Source organism: Gossypium raimondii, chromosome 10 (assembly GCF_025698545.1).
Source record: "Gossypium raimondii isolate GPD5lz chromosome 10, ASM2569854v1, whole genome shotgun sequence".
Lineage (NCBI taxonomy): Eukaryota > Viridiplantae > Streptophyta > Magnoliopsida > Malvales > Malvaceae > Gossypium > Gossypium raimondii.
This window is the reverse complement of record NC_068574.1, coordinates 41,928,271-41,944,383: the sequence shown is the minus strand read 5'-3', so window position 1 is coordinate 41,944,383 and position 16,113 is coordinate 41,928,271. Positions and strand designations below refer to the sequence as shown.

Below are 16,113 nucleotides of genomic sequence, written 5' to 3'. Positions count from 1 at the left end.
TCTCTAAAATAAAAAAGAATGCGCCAACATGGAAGTTTACCTCTAAAACTGGACATAAGCAAGGCGTATGATAGGGTGGAGTGGTCTTTTTTAGAAAAAAAAAGTTATGCAGAAGATGGGATTCACAGAAGCCTTTGTGTCCTTAATTATGCGGTGTGTAACATCACCAAATTATTTGGTATGTTTGAATGGTGAGATAGGCGAGAGTTCCAAACCAATGAGGGGGTTGTGTTAAGGTGATCCCTTAAGCCCCTATTTGTTCTTAATTTGTAGTGAAGGCTTGTCATCATTGATGAGGTTAGTAGCACGAGAAAGTACTATTAAAGTGGCAAAGGTATGCCTACTATTACGCATCTTCTTTTCGCGGATGATTGCATTTTATTTGGGGATGCCATAGAAAGGGGAGCCCATAACCTTAAGACCATTTTACGAGAATATGAAATTTGTTTCAGCCAATGCATAAACTTTGATAAGTCACTAGCATACTTTAGGTCAAACATTTCAGAGCAAACAATGGAGCAAATAGCAAGCATTTTGGAAGTCCGAACCTCAAGAAATCCAGAGAAATATTTGGGACTTCCAAACATGGTAAGGAGGGATAAAAAAATAACTTTCCAACTCCTAAAAGATAGGATAAATAGCAAAGTTAAAGGGTGGAGTACAAGATTCTTATCAATTGGGGGTAAGAAAGTGTTCATAAAAGCAGTATTAGAGGTAATTCCTACTTACTCTATGGCATGTTTTTTGTTATTGAAGTTGTTTTGTGAGGAATTGGAAAACATTATGAGTCGATTTTGGTGGCAAAAATGACATGATAAATGTGGAATCCATTGGTGTGATTGAAGGAAGCTTGGGGAGTTAAAAGAAGATGGAGGAATGGGATTTAGATGTTTATCAAAGTTTAATGTGGCATTGTTAGCAAAACAAGGTTGGCATTTAATTTATTACCCATATTCGTTGTTAGCAATGTCAATTAAGCTAAATACTATCCAAATTCAGGCTTTATGCACGCAAGGTTGGGGAACTTACAAAAATTTAATACAAACTAATAGATCAACAAATTTACAACCAAACCAAAATTATTACAAAACCATGTACAAAAAGCTATGAATGGTTGAATTGCCTTCAAAAACAAAAATCATGGTATGGAAAACTCTAAATAATTTTCTTTCTACTTTCTCTAATCTATATCAATGCAGACTAAGGAATGCAGCAAACTGTTCGAGATGCTTAAACAGTACTGAAACCACTGATCATGTGTTTCGAGACTGCCCATTTGCAGCTGATGTTTGGTACATATTAGGTATCAGGTGGACCCTAGAGCAAGATCAATTACATTATAAGGATTGGATGCAGGTTTTATTCAAAAAAGAATCTAATCATCAAATTAAAACAATAGTGTGTGCAATTTGGGGATTATGGACGACCATAAATAAAGTGGTTGATGAAAATAAGATACAATCAGAGGCAAGTTTGGTGCAATTCATTATAGAATATTTGCGGGAGATAGAAGGAGTTAACAAGAAAGCATCTGTCAACATAGTGGCAAAGGAACACTAGAATCCTCTAGAGGGTACGAATGTTAAAATCAACTTTGATACTGCATTTGATAAACAAAATAAAAAGTAATGTACAAGAATCATCATTAGAAATTCTTTTAGTCATGTTTTAAAAGTAAAATCTTACAATAATGGTCACATACTAACGATGTTTGCAGCAGAGGCACTTGTATGCGTCTAGGTGATTAGATTCGGAGCAGAGTCAGACTTTTTAAGAGTTGAAGTTGAAGGAGACGCGTTAGCTATTATTAAAAAAAATACTAAGTGAGGAAGATGATAGATTTGAAATCAGGGCTTATATTTCAGATGCTAAGCAACTTTGTTATTTTTAGATTTGAGCATGCAGGGAGACAAACAAATAAAGTGGCTCATATACTTGCAAATGAAGGTTTAATTGAGTGCGTGAATACTTATTTGGCTTCTAGCCTTTCCAATTCGATAGTTAGGGTCGTTGAGGTTGACAGACAAGGTGGAAGGGGAGGTAATTGAAGGGATTGTTGTAAAATCCAAGGAACTTTACAGATTTGAATACAAGGAAACAATATATCTAAGAGGTTGAAGAAAGAGTATTTCAGTTTTTTAAGAGAAGAAAATGACAGAGAAATGGAAAGGTATTTCAGATCCAAAGTTGCTTTAGTAAAAGAGCAACCAAGATAGCGAGTAAAATCGTTTATTTTAGAGATACCTTGGATCAGATGAGAGTTCGACGTGGTTTACGGTTATCTTTCGGAGTTTGAAGCGATAAATTTTTGAAGAAGATGAGGGATAGTTAGAAATGGAGACTGATGTAGGGTAGTTTCTTTAGGGTTTTGTTTAAAATAGATGTTTTTTAGGGTTTGGGATTGTTTAAGCTTTAGGATTTTAGAGCGGACTAGGTTTTTTAATAGGTCATTATTTCTAGTTTAGGTTTTGTTTTACTTTGTTTTTTTTTCTTTTTTTTCTTATTTGAATAAAACTACAAGCCAGGTTTTTTTTCAAAACAAAATTAACGCTTTTTATTGAGTATAAATTGTAATTAATAAATATTATTGAAATTTAACTTTTCTTTATATCGTATTTCAAATTTTAATAGTTGAAATTAATATTTTTATTGACATAATTTCTTGTTTAATGAATTTTAATTGTATTAAGAATTTAAAATAATATATCTTTATACTTATTTTGCCACAAATCTTAGGAAATTTAGAATTTAAAAAATATATGAAGTCTTGTTTTTTAATAATAATTTATTTAAAGGAAAAAAAAGAGAAAAAGATAGCTATAATTGTTATGGTACTTCTCATTACCGAACTAAAACCTGAATATAATCTGAAATGTTGACCCGCGACCCAAGCCTGGCCCTACAAGGTGGATACATTAAGGGCTCGAAAGCAGGGCTCATGGGGAGGACTCACAAGCCAAGTTCGCATGTTCTTGGGTGTTTGTAGGTAAAGGATGCAAAGTCAAGCGAATTGACCGGCGAACACGTGTTAGGTCTGGGACAATATGTGTGTCAGCATGCATGAAGCCTACCTAGGACGTCATTTCGATTAACAGTAATTGTATCTTATAAATACTCGATTCCCCCCATCATTAGAACACATCAAAATACTCAATAATTTGGTACAGTGAACGTGGACAGACTTCTGACCATTATATTTGCTTTTATTTTGTAATAACCACAATGGCTCACCTTGATGAAAATTTCCTCGTCAACTTTTCATCAGGACAACCTGGAGCTTCAAGTGTAGGTGGCCAACCCATTGAGATAGATCTGTTTGTCGGATGGTTTACTAACCAACCGGAAAATTTGGGTAACGCAGCCCGCACAAGGGTCTCGAACTCCTTTGACCTAAATTTTCCTTCTGGCCAGGGGTTACCATTTTTTTCTTGTCAAGAAGCATCACTGTAATAGTTTCTCACTCTTCAGGAGCAAATAAGATTGATGAAGGAGCAAATGGCTATACAGAACGTGAGGTTCAAGCAGTAATAAATGTTCCATCAAGAACTCTTAAAATTGAATGAGGAGCTCAGAAGAAAGGTACAGTTTGACAACTTCGATATTTATGACAATGCAGCCATGAAGGAGGAAGGTACTCAATTTTGGGAATATATTTTTTGAAAATATAGATATATTAGGGAATTAAAGAGGATTCAACAGGCTTTGAAACAGTGTGACTTGATGTGTCTTCGAAAGAGGGAAGTTGAGGTCCGTTTGGAAATCGAAAACATCCTTAATCAATAAGAAATGTTTTGGTTTCAAAAGTCTAAAAGTGAATGGCTTGCTAGTGGTGATAAGAATACAAAGTTTTTTTTTACTCTCGAACTTTGAAGTGGTGAAAGCAGAACAACATTGATGCACTAAAAATTGAGAATTATAGCTGGTGCTATGATGAGGAAATTCATAAAAGACATGCAGTTGAGTAGTTTCCTAATTTATATACTATGGATCGATACTCGATTAGGTGTTTTCCCATAAAGGGACGATTCCCAAAGCTGCAAGATAGATGCATCAATGCTCTGACTATCGGGGTTACAATGGATGAAGTTAGACATTCGGTATTTAGTATGGCACCTCTTAAGGCTCTTGGAGTAGATGATTTTCATGCAAAGTTTTATCAAGCTAATTGGAATATTGTGGCGGATGATGTTTATAAAATGGTGAAGTATTTATGGGAGGTCCTTTGGACCAAAATCTTAGCAGGACAATTTTGGTTCTCATCCCTAAAAGCAGGGTTGTTGAGATTATTAATTAGTACATACCTATTAGTCTTTACTCTGTTCTTTACAAGATTATCACTAAAACGATCATCATCCGATTGCAACATATGATGCAAACATGGTTTAGCAGAATCAGGCAAGTTTCGTTGCTTCCAAAAGTATTACGGACAATATCATAATTGCTCAAGAGGTAGTTCATTTAATGAAACAAACAGAAAGCGGGATATGTTGGATGGGAATTAAGATAGATTTGGAGAAAGCATGTGACCGTGTTCGTTGGGATTTTCTGCGAGATACTTTGTATAATGTTGGTTTTTTAGAATCTCTAGTCCAAATTATCATGAATTTTGTTTCATCACCATCTATGCAACTCATGTAGAATAGGGCGTTGTCGAAAACATTTTTCCCAACTAGAGGGGTTAGACAAGGAGATCCTCTTTCTCCCTATCTCTTAGTGTTGGATATGGAACAAGTAAGTCATTTGATTGAAGTTACTATTTCTGAGGGAACTTGGGAACCTTTGATGCTATCTCGTAGAGGTCTACCTCTATCTCACCTTTTCTTCGCCACATTTGATTATCTTTTTTCAGAGCTAACAATAAAAGAGCAAACTGCCTTAAACAAGTCTTACATACTTTTCATCATTTCTCTGGACATCGAGTTAAAAAACAAAGACACTGGTATTTTTTTCAAGTAATGTTTCTGAGGAGGTTTCAACAAGTATTTGTGCTAAACTTGGCTTTACCAAGGTGAATAATCTTGGAAAGTACCTTGGAGTACTTCTTTTTCATGATAAAGTTGGGTTATCTGCATTCCAGTTCGTGCTAGATAGATTTTGTAGTTGGGTTAAATGGTTGGGATGCTCGAAAGTTGTCTCTAGCGGATCGACTTACTTTAGTTAAGTTAGTGCTACTAACGATACTAAACTTTTTTGTGGCCATGTCTCGTATTCCTTTAACGATCTGCAATGAAATTGAAAGCAAGCTAGAATGGTTTTGTAGGGATTGTCACCTTCAAGCAGGAAACTGTCTTTTGTGAATTGGGATGCATGTTGTAAACCTATGGTTAACGGAGGTCTCGAGATTAGGCTCTTATAAGATCAAGACAAGTTATTTCTTCTAAAGTTGGGGTCTAATTTGATTACCAAGACTGAGGTGATGTGGGTTCAAGTATTGAAGAATAAATATAATGTCCATGGAATTCTTCTATTTAGCATTATTCGGAGCAATTGTTCGTACATTTGGAGATTTATTGCGAACATTTGGGAGGATGTTAAAAAAGGTCTTATTTGGTCCGTCCTTGATGGAAGTGCGGTAAATTTCTAGAATGACACATTGTTAGAAGATTCAATCATTTTGAAACATTATTACATTAGTCAAGAACCTCTAGTGGAATTGACACGTATTTTTGATACAATAAGTGAAGATGGTTCGTGGAATTATCAGTGGTTATCATCGGTTTTTCTCAAAGGATGGTGGATCATATTTTAGCACTCAACACTCTTTTTAGGTAAGTTGGCTCCGATTGTTTAACATGGCAGTGACTTTCAAGTGAAAAATTCTTTTTCACCAAATTGTATAATTTCAGAAGCTAGACTCAATTTAAGGGAAAATTTCTAGTAAATCATTGAGATTTATTTTTGTGTTTCATAAATTCCATGGGTTATTAGAATTTTCTGCTGCATGTAAGTTCTTTAAATGAACTTTGTAGAATTTTTAAGTTTAAGATATATATATTTAATGCAGGTGATATTCGGCTTTAGACTGTTTAGCAAGTTTAGTAGCCTGAAAAAAAAATTAAATTTTTACCGAAGTGTTGCAATTAGAAGTGAGAAAAAACTTGAATAATTGCATAAGTTACGGATGAAATTGTTGTTTGAATGCTTGTCATTTTAGCATGGAAACTTTATTTGATTGTATGGTAATGTGTGGCAAAATTAGTTTACAGTTGTTGTTCAAAATAAAGAAAATTGTTGCAGTCTGAATGTCAATTAAATTGTTGTTTTATTTTTTTAAGCAAGTAGTTGCTGGTGTCATATGATGTGGTATTTTAGGCTACTATTGCTATTAAAATAAAGGAAGTATTGGTTATTAATTGGAATGGTTAATTGATGTTCGAATGCTGAAATTTCATTATTTAATTCTTTTTGTTTTAAATGTTTAACCTTATCGTAAATGTATCTTGTTGAATTAAATGTTTGTGATGCAATTGTATGGTTACATGAGGATTTAAATCCTGAATTTTTTATGTTAAATTTAGACATATTAAATGTTAAGGAAGAATTAAGGTTCTAAATAGCAAATTCTTGGTTGGTTGTATTTATGTTGTCTAAATTCCGAACAAATTTAATGTATAATTGCATGGATGATTCAATGTGTTAAATGCTATCCTAATGTAGATATAATGAGGGTAAATTAAAACTGAGCTTTTAACTTCATTGATTTCTTGTGTCTAAAGTTTTGTTGTTGTCCAAATTGAAACGGCCTGATTGATATCCAAGTTGAGAAATTTCCGTTGCTATTTGATTTGGTGCAACCCCTTTTATTTTTCTATTAAAGGGCATAATGTTACATTTTATTTGTCTGAATGTAAATGGATCGAGGCTGGTTAGTTAGGTTAAGATGATTTTGTCATCAGTTGAAAACTATTGGTATAATGTCAGTTTCATTTCTATCCAAAACAGGACATGTTTACCATGTTTTACCGAATTAGAAGGGCTTGTCTTGTTAAAGATTTAAAGTTGACCAAAGCTTGGTTAATTATGTACAAAAATAGAATTATGGGCACTATAATATGTCGATTTTTTATGCTTGTATTATAGGTGCATAAATGCTTGTTCAAAACTACTTACACACCTAAATTTTTTCATGTTGGTTCAATGCTCCATTTAATTTGTCTGTGATATTTTATTGTCAATGAGAAGATTTATGTGTTCTCATTTATGATGTTTTATTTGGTTAATTAAGCTTTCAAATGTGTCGATTTCACTGTCCAATTGTGATGTTGCTATGTTGTCATATTGTGTTAATTAGGTTGTCCGGATGGGGCTAATAAACGATCTGAATATGATAATATTAAGCTGATTTAATGTCTTGTAATGTTGAAGATTTGTTGTTGTCTAAAGCATAATTTAAGTTTTACAAAATTGAACTGTATAAGTTTCAGCCGAATTGAATGCTGGAAATTCAACACATTTATTCTCTTATTTTAAATGTTATGAGCTTCTGTGTTAGATGAAGGAAAATATTGATTCTGTCTGTAAGGGATTTTTGCGGTCCAAAATGCTGGATGCAACATTTAATTTCCTACAACAATTAATTCCCTGCTTAAATTTAGATTTTAAGCCTGATTTCTGTTTGCAAAGCATGATGTATGTGAATGTAAGCAATTATTCAATGTTTAATTGAATTTCGGAGTTTGCAAGTCAGTAATTTGAAGACGAATATGTGACAACCAGTCGGTATACTATAAATGCGATATTAAAGGATTATGTTCTTATAATATAATGTAACATATTAAACTGCTGACGACCCTTTGATTTTTATTTTATTTATGTCCTTGCATAATTTATATCATGTTATAATATTAGTTATAGAATGCCACTGATTTGATTACTTAGTGTTCAATTTCTTTTTTCCATGCACAAGTTAGGTTCAATTGTGTGTACTTGTGGTTACCAGTATTTAGCAGAAAATCCCGTACTCGTCAAGTTGGTGAACTTTTTTTTTTTGGTCGGCATGTACCTATAAGATTTTATGTTATATTAAGCTTAGTTGGAGATTGATTCTAACATTCGAGATGTGTAATAAATAGGTTTATATGTTAGTTGATAATGGCTCGTACTATGTATATGTCTGGTGTTGATGCTACTATGTGAGTATTCAAATAAGGCTATAATGCTCTGAATGTGAACCAATATATATATAGTTGGAATAGATGATGCATGAAATGCAATGAATAAATAAGTTAATAGTTGAGATATTGGTCTATTAATCACGACATGGCTATGGGTCTAAATGTATGATTTAAATTTATTATGGAATGAGTGATTTCAATTGCTCCAGCAATGAATGTGATATTTCGTTGTTCAGACTCGACGATTGGGTCGGGTAATAGGGTGTTACACAAAGATTTTGGGTTTTTCCTTTGGTTACTTGCTCGTGATCGACTATTGACTAATAAAGAAAGATCAATGAGAGGTATGACCTTGTTCCCCTTTTGTGAACGGTGCGGTCGAGAGGTAGAATCTACAATACATACTATAAGGGATTGTAAATTTGCTCAAATTGTGTGGACATCAGTAGTACCTATGGACATATGGTATTCTTTTTTTAGTCTACCTCTTGAAAGATGGATCATATGAAATATTAGGGATGAAGGTAACATAGGTTTTCTTGAGGACAAATAGGCTACTTTCTATGCCATTATTAGCTGGTTCCTTTGGAAGAATCGTAACAATTTAATTTTCAACTACTCAAGCTAACCAAAGGATCATGGACAAAGTCGTGAAAAGTCAAGGATCATGCTAATAAATGGGCTTGCACATCCATAATGAAGGAACATTTGCAAGCACCATATACTGAATGGGTCAAAATTAATGTGGATGGGTCGGTGCTAATGAGTAATTTGAGGGCGGCCATTGGTGGAGTAATAAAAGGTCCAATTGGAGGCTGGATGGTGGGTTTCAAAATGGTGACAGACATTTTTCAAATCGAGGCATTGGCAATGTTGGAAGGATTGAAATTAACTTGGTCATGGGGTTTTCAAAAGTTAGAGATTGAAAGTGATAATGCTCTGCTAATTGACACCTTGTGCAATGGATCAACAATAGTCAGTAATATAGACGAAGTTAGAATGATTCATGAATGGTTCTACAAGGATTGGGAGGTTAAATGCTGACTTATTTTAAGAGATAACAACAAAATTTTTGATTGCTTAGCTAATGAGCCAGGAGGTAGGATGAACCAGTTGGTTATTTTTTATGACCCGCCACAGAATGTGAGAAATATATTGGAAGAGGATCCAACATGTGCTACATGTTAGAATCATAAATTAAGATATGATATAAACTTAATAAATTATAAATTAGTATTTGTCATGTCAAATCATCAAGAACAAAACAAAAATAAAACTGATGCGGAAGCGTACTTGAATCCATGAATTCCTTCAAGTTTTTTTTTCCGGATCTTGGGGATTTTATCTTCCAAATTAGCATACAAGAAATTCAGAGAATATTTTCTCTGTTTCCTAAGAATGGGATATTAGGGAAGATATCTTGTATGTAATTTGGGGACCATAACCCTAATATTTATAACTTTGGCATATTAGCCTTAATTCCTAATTAGCCCATCATTAATTAGAATTTGATTAGAACTTAATTGCCAGAGTATTTACACATATTCGATCCATACTTTATTTAATAATTAAAGCCCAATAAAACTTTAATCAAATTAGATCACTTTTAATTTGGGCTAACCTATCATGATAGTAAATAATAACTTATAGTTACCGTTATTATGTATGTGATGTCCATATTTTCCAACAATCTCCCACTTGGACCACACATATATATACTAATTACTTTATAATTACATGTCATTATATAACCTTATGAGCTCAAAAATGTTACTATCATATCCCAAAGGTATTCTGAACAATCTCGTCCGTTAATTATGCTAACATAGAACCAAGGCGACTTTTGTTACATATATCGTAACTAAATTCATCCCTGATCACTTATATTAACACAAACAAATGACATAGATCAAGTATGGATGTGTAGCATGAAAATTACATGTAATATGATCTAAACATTTCTATTTCCAACTGGTCCTCTTTAAACTTAAGTGAGGTCAGTATCAAAACAACAAACAGAGTGAATAAACTGAATACTTCATTTTTTATCAGAAAATAACCAAATACATAAATATCTGAAAACAAACATAAAGCAAATAAAATATAAACTCCCACTAAATCGCGATATCCTCTAACAATGTAACATCCATGTGAGCAGTGTGCTCATGAAAGACCTTGGGTGGTAAACCTTTTAAGAGCGAATCCACTATCATGGAGTTTGAACCAAAGTGCTCTATGGATATTTGACCATTTTGCAGTCTTTCTTTCACAACTAGGAACTTTATGTCAATATGCTTTGACTTAGATGAACTCCTGTTGTTATTAGAATATAACACTGCTGATTTATTGTCACAAAATAGTTTGAGTGGTCTTTCTGCATTCTCTAAAATGTATAGCCTAATGACAAAGTGTCACAAACTTTGTTGCCATAGTGAATGAAGCTACAAGTGTCTATTTGACACTTTTCCAGGATATAGATCCTCTAGCTAACAGGTAAATATACCCTGATGTAGATTTCCTACTATCTTGGCACCTAGCGAAATCAGAATCAAAATACCCTACGACCTTTAAAAGATCTGATCTTTCATAAGTAAGCATGTAACCTTTTGTTCTCTTAAGATATCTCATAACCCTTTTAACTACTATCCAATGGTCTATACTAGGGTTGCTTAAATATCTGCCTAACATCCCAACAATGTACATAATATTCGGATGCATATATACTTAAGCATACATTAAACTCCTAACAGCTGATGCATAAGGAATCTTTTGCATTTCCTAAATTTCAAGGTTAATGTATAATGAGTAATTTACTCATTTTTCCAGTGGAGAGGGCAAAATACAATGCAACTCCTAATATAATGACTTCTATAGTACTTTTACCGTTTTGTTTATTTTTCAAGTATTCTGAAGGAATTAGATTGCTTTTAGCATGGAGCAGAGACCCATTACTATGCAACTTATCAAATGGAGAATTGGAAAGTTGTATTTTGGTAACTTTGATGTGCAACAATTGGATTATAATTTCTTTTGCAGAAATGATCATATGAACGAATTTCTTCTTCTATTTTTTTTGTTCCTTATAACTTGAGAGAGATTTCCCATAGACAGGATGGCTGTTAGAATAAAGCCTCATGGTGAATTCTATATTCTATATTGGGATGCCTGCACATAGATCGGCCAAGTGCTAAGAAAAGCCAAGTAAACTGCAAGGAGAGTTAAACTATACTTCATTTTCTGTCAAATTAAGACTATCTCAAATATGCATAAGGACTTTGACAAATGTTGGTGAGGCAAATTCATCTTTTGCACAAGGTAACTTAATGATATTTACTCGAGCAGAATCAGAATATAAAATTGGTGAATTCACTCAAGGGTATGTCAAGTACATACATATATCTAACGTTCATCAATTAATCCAGTTATAGATGTGGAGTATCTTTGCTTTTCTAAACTCAAAATCAATACTTGATAATGAAGTTGCTTAAAAAATGTAAATAGTAATAATGTCTATCAAAAGATCAACAATAACAATAAGTAGAAAGGTTTGAGAGAAAAATCCATGAAAAGAATTAATTTGGTCATTTCATGTGCCAAAGAAGTCCTACAAAGTGCATTTATATGAAATAGAAACATTGGAAAATCAGCTTGTTTGCTGCTGGAATTAATGTAAATTTCTCCAAAAAAGGGGAGATACAGAGTTGATACAAAGTTTAGAAAGTCGTTCAAATAAGAGGTACATACAATTTCAATTTTTACATCCCTACCTTGTGCATTTTCAAAAGCTCCAATAAACCAGTTATTAGTAACAATCAAATAAAGTAACAGAGATTAGGAACTAGTGAAAACCAAAGAGATGACAATAAGAAAGGTTATTTTTGTAAAACAGCCTCTTACAATATTAGTAACCCCTTGCTGATTCTCAAGAATTCTAGCATAGAAAAAATTATCAAAAAGGAATATGGAACCGGGTTATTACAATTAGCAGATAAAAAGCTCCCTCCCCAATTGAAAACAGAAAGGAAAGGCCATTAGAGCAAAGAAAGAGGTATACCATCCCAGTGGGTCACGACTGATCCATTTATAGTGCAACATTTACATCACAATGGCTATGGGAAACAACTTGCAAGTTTACTCTCATTATTATTTCTGTGGGAAACAACTGTTTCTATAATTCAATTCTCGTGCTACCTTCCGATCTTATTATTTCCCAGAGACTATCTGAAATCTTGCCCATCACTTTGTTCCTAATCATTATAAAAAATTCAAGTGTCACATTAATATCAACATTATTGACTACATGGAAACAACCAACAAGAACTTATAGCTGGTGAAGCATATGTGAAGATTAAGTGAAAAATCTAACATACTCTTGAATAGCTTCGAGAACTCTGAGTTGATATTCTTCTCACAAACTTCTCCCAATTTATACTTATATCCATATCTTATTATTCCCAATGCTGAAATTTTTAATAACCATATTTCGCATAAATAAAACACACCATAAAGAAATATGCAAGAATTTTATTCGGGAACACGCATTATTTCAACTAAGAAATCCAATATGTATTCTTAATTTTCACTCTTATATGCATATATACACATATAAATGAAGTTCTTAAGTTTAAAGTCCTAAATAACTTTGACAACAAGGTCCACTTACCCAACCTCATCATGTATGGCATCTGATAGTTCCCTTACTTTCATGTTTTCGAGCCAAGACAGGTTAAGTCTTTGATCGCTTCACACTAAAAAATGTTGTTGCGTAATTCTAAGGTAAATTTATTACTTTATTTAGAACATATTATAAAGGGACACTGTAAGAATGCCACTATTTACTTTATATTCATTTAAAGTAATAAATATACGAAGGTTGCATTCGGTGTGTTCTTGAGTTGACAGAGTCATTCTTTGAATCCATTAGGAAAGAAAGCAAGTATAAAATACATAGCTCGAGCTGAACAACTTCTTTTATCTAAACAAGTTGAATCAAGCTATTTGGCTTGTTTTTGAAAAGCATAGGCTGATAATTGATATACAATAATCACATTTGTCAACAATCTATAGCAGCAAAGCAGCTTAATCAAACATGGCCTTGAATTTGAAATTAATAAATTTTACCCGGATATAATAATCAAATTAAATTCCATGAAAATACCTAAAACTCAAAATCAAGACAAAACCCATTCAAGCAAACAATCACAGACAACAAGCATCCATGATTTCCAGGTTACCCAAAAGTTCAGCATTCTAAAACTTTTACCTTAATCCTAGAAAAAATATATAAAAGCTAAAAAAAGTAGATAATATTGGTGATTAAAAAAAGAAGAAGAAAGAACGTACGTTGTCCTTGAGCTTGCGGATGATTTTGAGACGGAGCTTGTCGAAGTCACCATCGTCCTTGAGCTTTGCAATTACCTCTTCTTTCCTAATCTTCTTGTTTTCTTCTCCCATCGGTTGCTTTGCATTCAATCTGTTGGAAAAAAATACCTTTCTCTTTTATGTTTCTATTAACAGGGAAAGGGGAAGAACGTAAGAAGGAAAAATCATAAAGTTTCTTTTATGTTTCATTTTCGTTCCTGATAGAATGAAGAAAAGAAATGTAGGAGAAGATAAAGCTGAGGGCAGAAAAGTTTCTAACTACCCAAACGTAAGAAGGAGAAATCATAAAGAAGGAAAAAAATCACCTCTGCAATTTGGAAAAGAAAAAAACGTAGGAGAAGATGAAGCTGAGGGCAGAAAATGAAAAATAGGAAAGAAACATCGGATGAAATCCCTATTCAGCATTGAAGGGAATGAATGGCTATTATAGTCGATGGGTGTAATAGGGCCTGAATGGAATCAGGCTGTAATGATATTACAGCCAACCAAACTAACGTTTGGTGGTAGGCAATTGAATAGGCAAGGAATGGAATGGCTATTCATGCCAACCAAACATGCTGTAAGAGTCCTGTTTCATATTTTAGCTACACCATTCATACTCGGTGATCATGGCATGGTGTATTGTGGGACAATACTGCATTCCTCTAGGAATTTCGCAAATGGTCCTGAACATTGTTCACCTAAGCCATCATATCTACCGTAGCACTCACCACCATGATCAGATCTGATGTTTTTAATCCTTTTGTTAAGTTGATTCCCAATTTCAGCTTTATAAGCTTTGAACACGTCCAGAGATTGAGATTTCTCATGAATTAGATATAGGTACCCTTAATGTGAGTAATCGTCTATGAATGTTATGAAATATTGTTGACCATTCCAGGATGCCGTAGGGAATAGCTTAAAAATATTTGTATGAATTAAATCTAAGACGTCTGAAGATCTGTTGGCACCCAATCTCTTTGTTTTGGTTTGTTTTCCCTTAATGCAATTGACACAAACATCAAAGTTTGTGAAGTCAAGGGACTCTAAAATACCATCAGACACAAGGCGTTCAACTCTAACTTTTGAGATATGACCTAAGCGCTTATGCCATAATGATGTTGAATTTTCCTTTTTTAATTTATGTTTAATACCACGTGATTTTACATGCAAGGTTTCATTATATGATGAAATTGTTTCTAGCAAATAAAGGTTGTTATAAGTATTTAAATAACCAGTTCCAACAACATTCAAATCTAAAGACAAACTAAATTGATTGTTTCCGAATGAACAATAATATCCAAATTTGTCCAACGAAGAAACATAAACTAAATTCCGTCTAAATGACGGTACAATAAAAGTGTCTTTTAAATCCAAATAAAACCTAGTTCCTAATAACAACCTAAAATGGCCAATCACTTCTACTTCAACCGATTTTCCATCGCCCACAAAGATGTGTCTTTCACCATCACTAGGCTTTCAGTAACTCAGGCAACCCTCCATAGCAACACTTACATAAAGCTAAATTAACCTCAAAACAGACCAAATTAAGAATTATACCCTTCTTTGCACACCAGGCATGATATTTGGTACAATCTTTCTTCACGTGTCCAGACTTGTTACAAAAGAAACAACTCTCTATAGCTTGTTGTTGTTTCTTTTGAGCTGGACCCTTAGCAGCTTCATTATGATATTTTCTTTTCTTTCCCTTTTCTTTAGGGGCATTGGCCAAATGGGCACTTTTAGATTTATCATGCTTCAACCTTTCTTCCTCTTACACACAATGATAAATGAGCTCGTTTAGAGTCCATTTCTCCTTTTGACAGTTGTAACTAATTTTAAATTGATTAAATTGTGCAAGAAGCGATACCAAAACCATAAGAACAAGCAATTCCTCAGAAAGCTCGATTTTAAGTGCCTTAAGCCTTGAAGTAGTATGAAACATCTCCATAATGTACTCCCTTACGTTTCCTTGACCTTTATACTTCATAGACATCAAAGAAGTCAGAAGTGATGTCATCTCAACCTTATCTTTTTTAGCAAAACGTTTCTCAATTTCATCAAGGAAACCTTTGGCCTAAGTAATCTCTTCAGATTTTGTGCCCCTAAAGGCTTCTGGAATGCTGTGTTTCATGATCATTAGACTCATGCAATTTGAATTATCCCACCTCTCAAAATCCCTCTTAATATCAGGGGTGCTTTCCGTAGTGAGAGGTGCAGGTTGTTCTTCCCTTAGTGCAAGGTCTATGTCCATACAGCCAAGCACTGTAAGTATGTGCCTTTTCCATTTCTTAAAATTAGTCCCATTAAGCATGGGTATAGAATTTATATTAGTAGATATTGTGGCAGTAGAAGATGAACTACTTGAATATAGAACAAATAAAAAACAAGCTCAAACCAATATTCATAAATAAACAATAAATTCAAGATAATGGCTAATCTCATCTCAAGATACCAAACACAACATTAATATCAAGTCTTTAGATAGTAATATTAACAGTAAGCAATACTCTTGTTGTAGCAATCAAACATTGACAATAAATTATGTCAAACAATTAATTAATCTTTGGACTAACTTATTGCTCACATAAAATACCTTATAATTATCACACATTTATCACCACAGATGGCGTTGAAA

The 16,113-nt window shown here is 33.4% G+C and overlaps 1 protein-coding gene and 1 long non-coding RNA gene across 2 annotated transcripts; one reads left to right on the top strand and one right to left on the bottom strand.

Annotated features, from left to right (window-relative positions):
* The first annotated feature begins 8,810 nt into the window (after positions 1-8,810).
* LOC128033976 (uncharacterized) lies at positions 8,811-9,158 on the top strand. Its single transcript, XM_052622476.1, has one exon. The coding sequence runs from the start codon at positions 8,811-8,813 to the stop codon at positions 9,156-9,158; it is 348 nt and encodes a 115-aa protein (XP_052478436.1).
* Positions 9,159-13,193: 4,035 nt separating this feature from the next.
* LOC105778192 (uncharacterized) lies at positions 13,194-13,942 on the bottom strand. Its single transcript, XR_001128564.2, has 2 exons — positions 13,802-13,942; positions 13,194-13,587 (listed from the first exon to the last, which is right to left on the bottom strand). It is a non-coding gene; the product is annotated as an uncharacterized LOC105778192 (long non-coding RNA).
* Between the last annotated feature and the right edge of the window lie 2,171 nt (positions 13,943-16,113).

Excerpts from the sequence above, each read along its gene's own strand:
- LOC128033976 (XM_052622476.1), top strand. The coding sequence starts at position 8,811 with ATGAAGGAACATTTGCAAGCACCATATACTGAATGGGTCAAAATTAAT.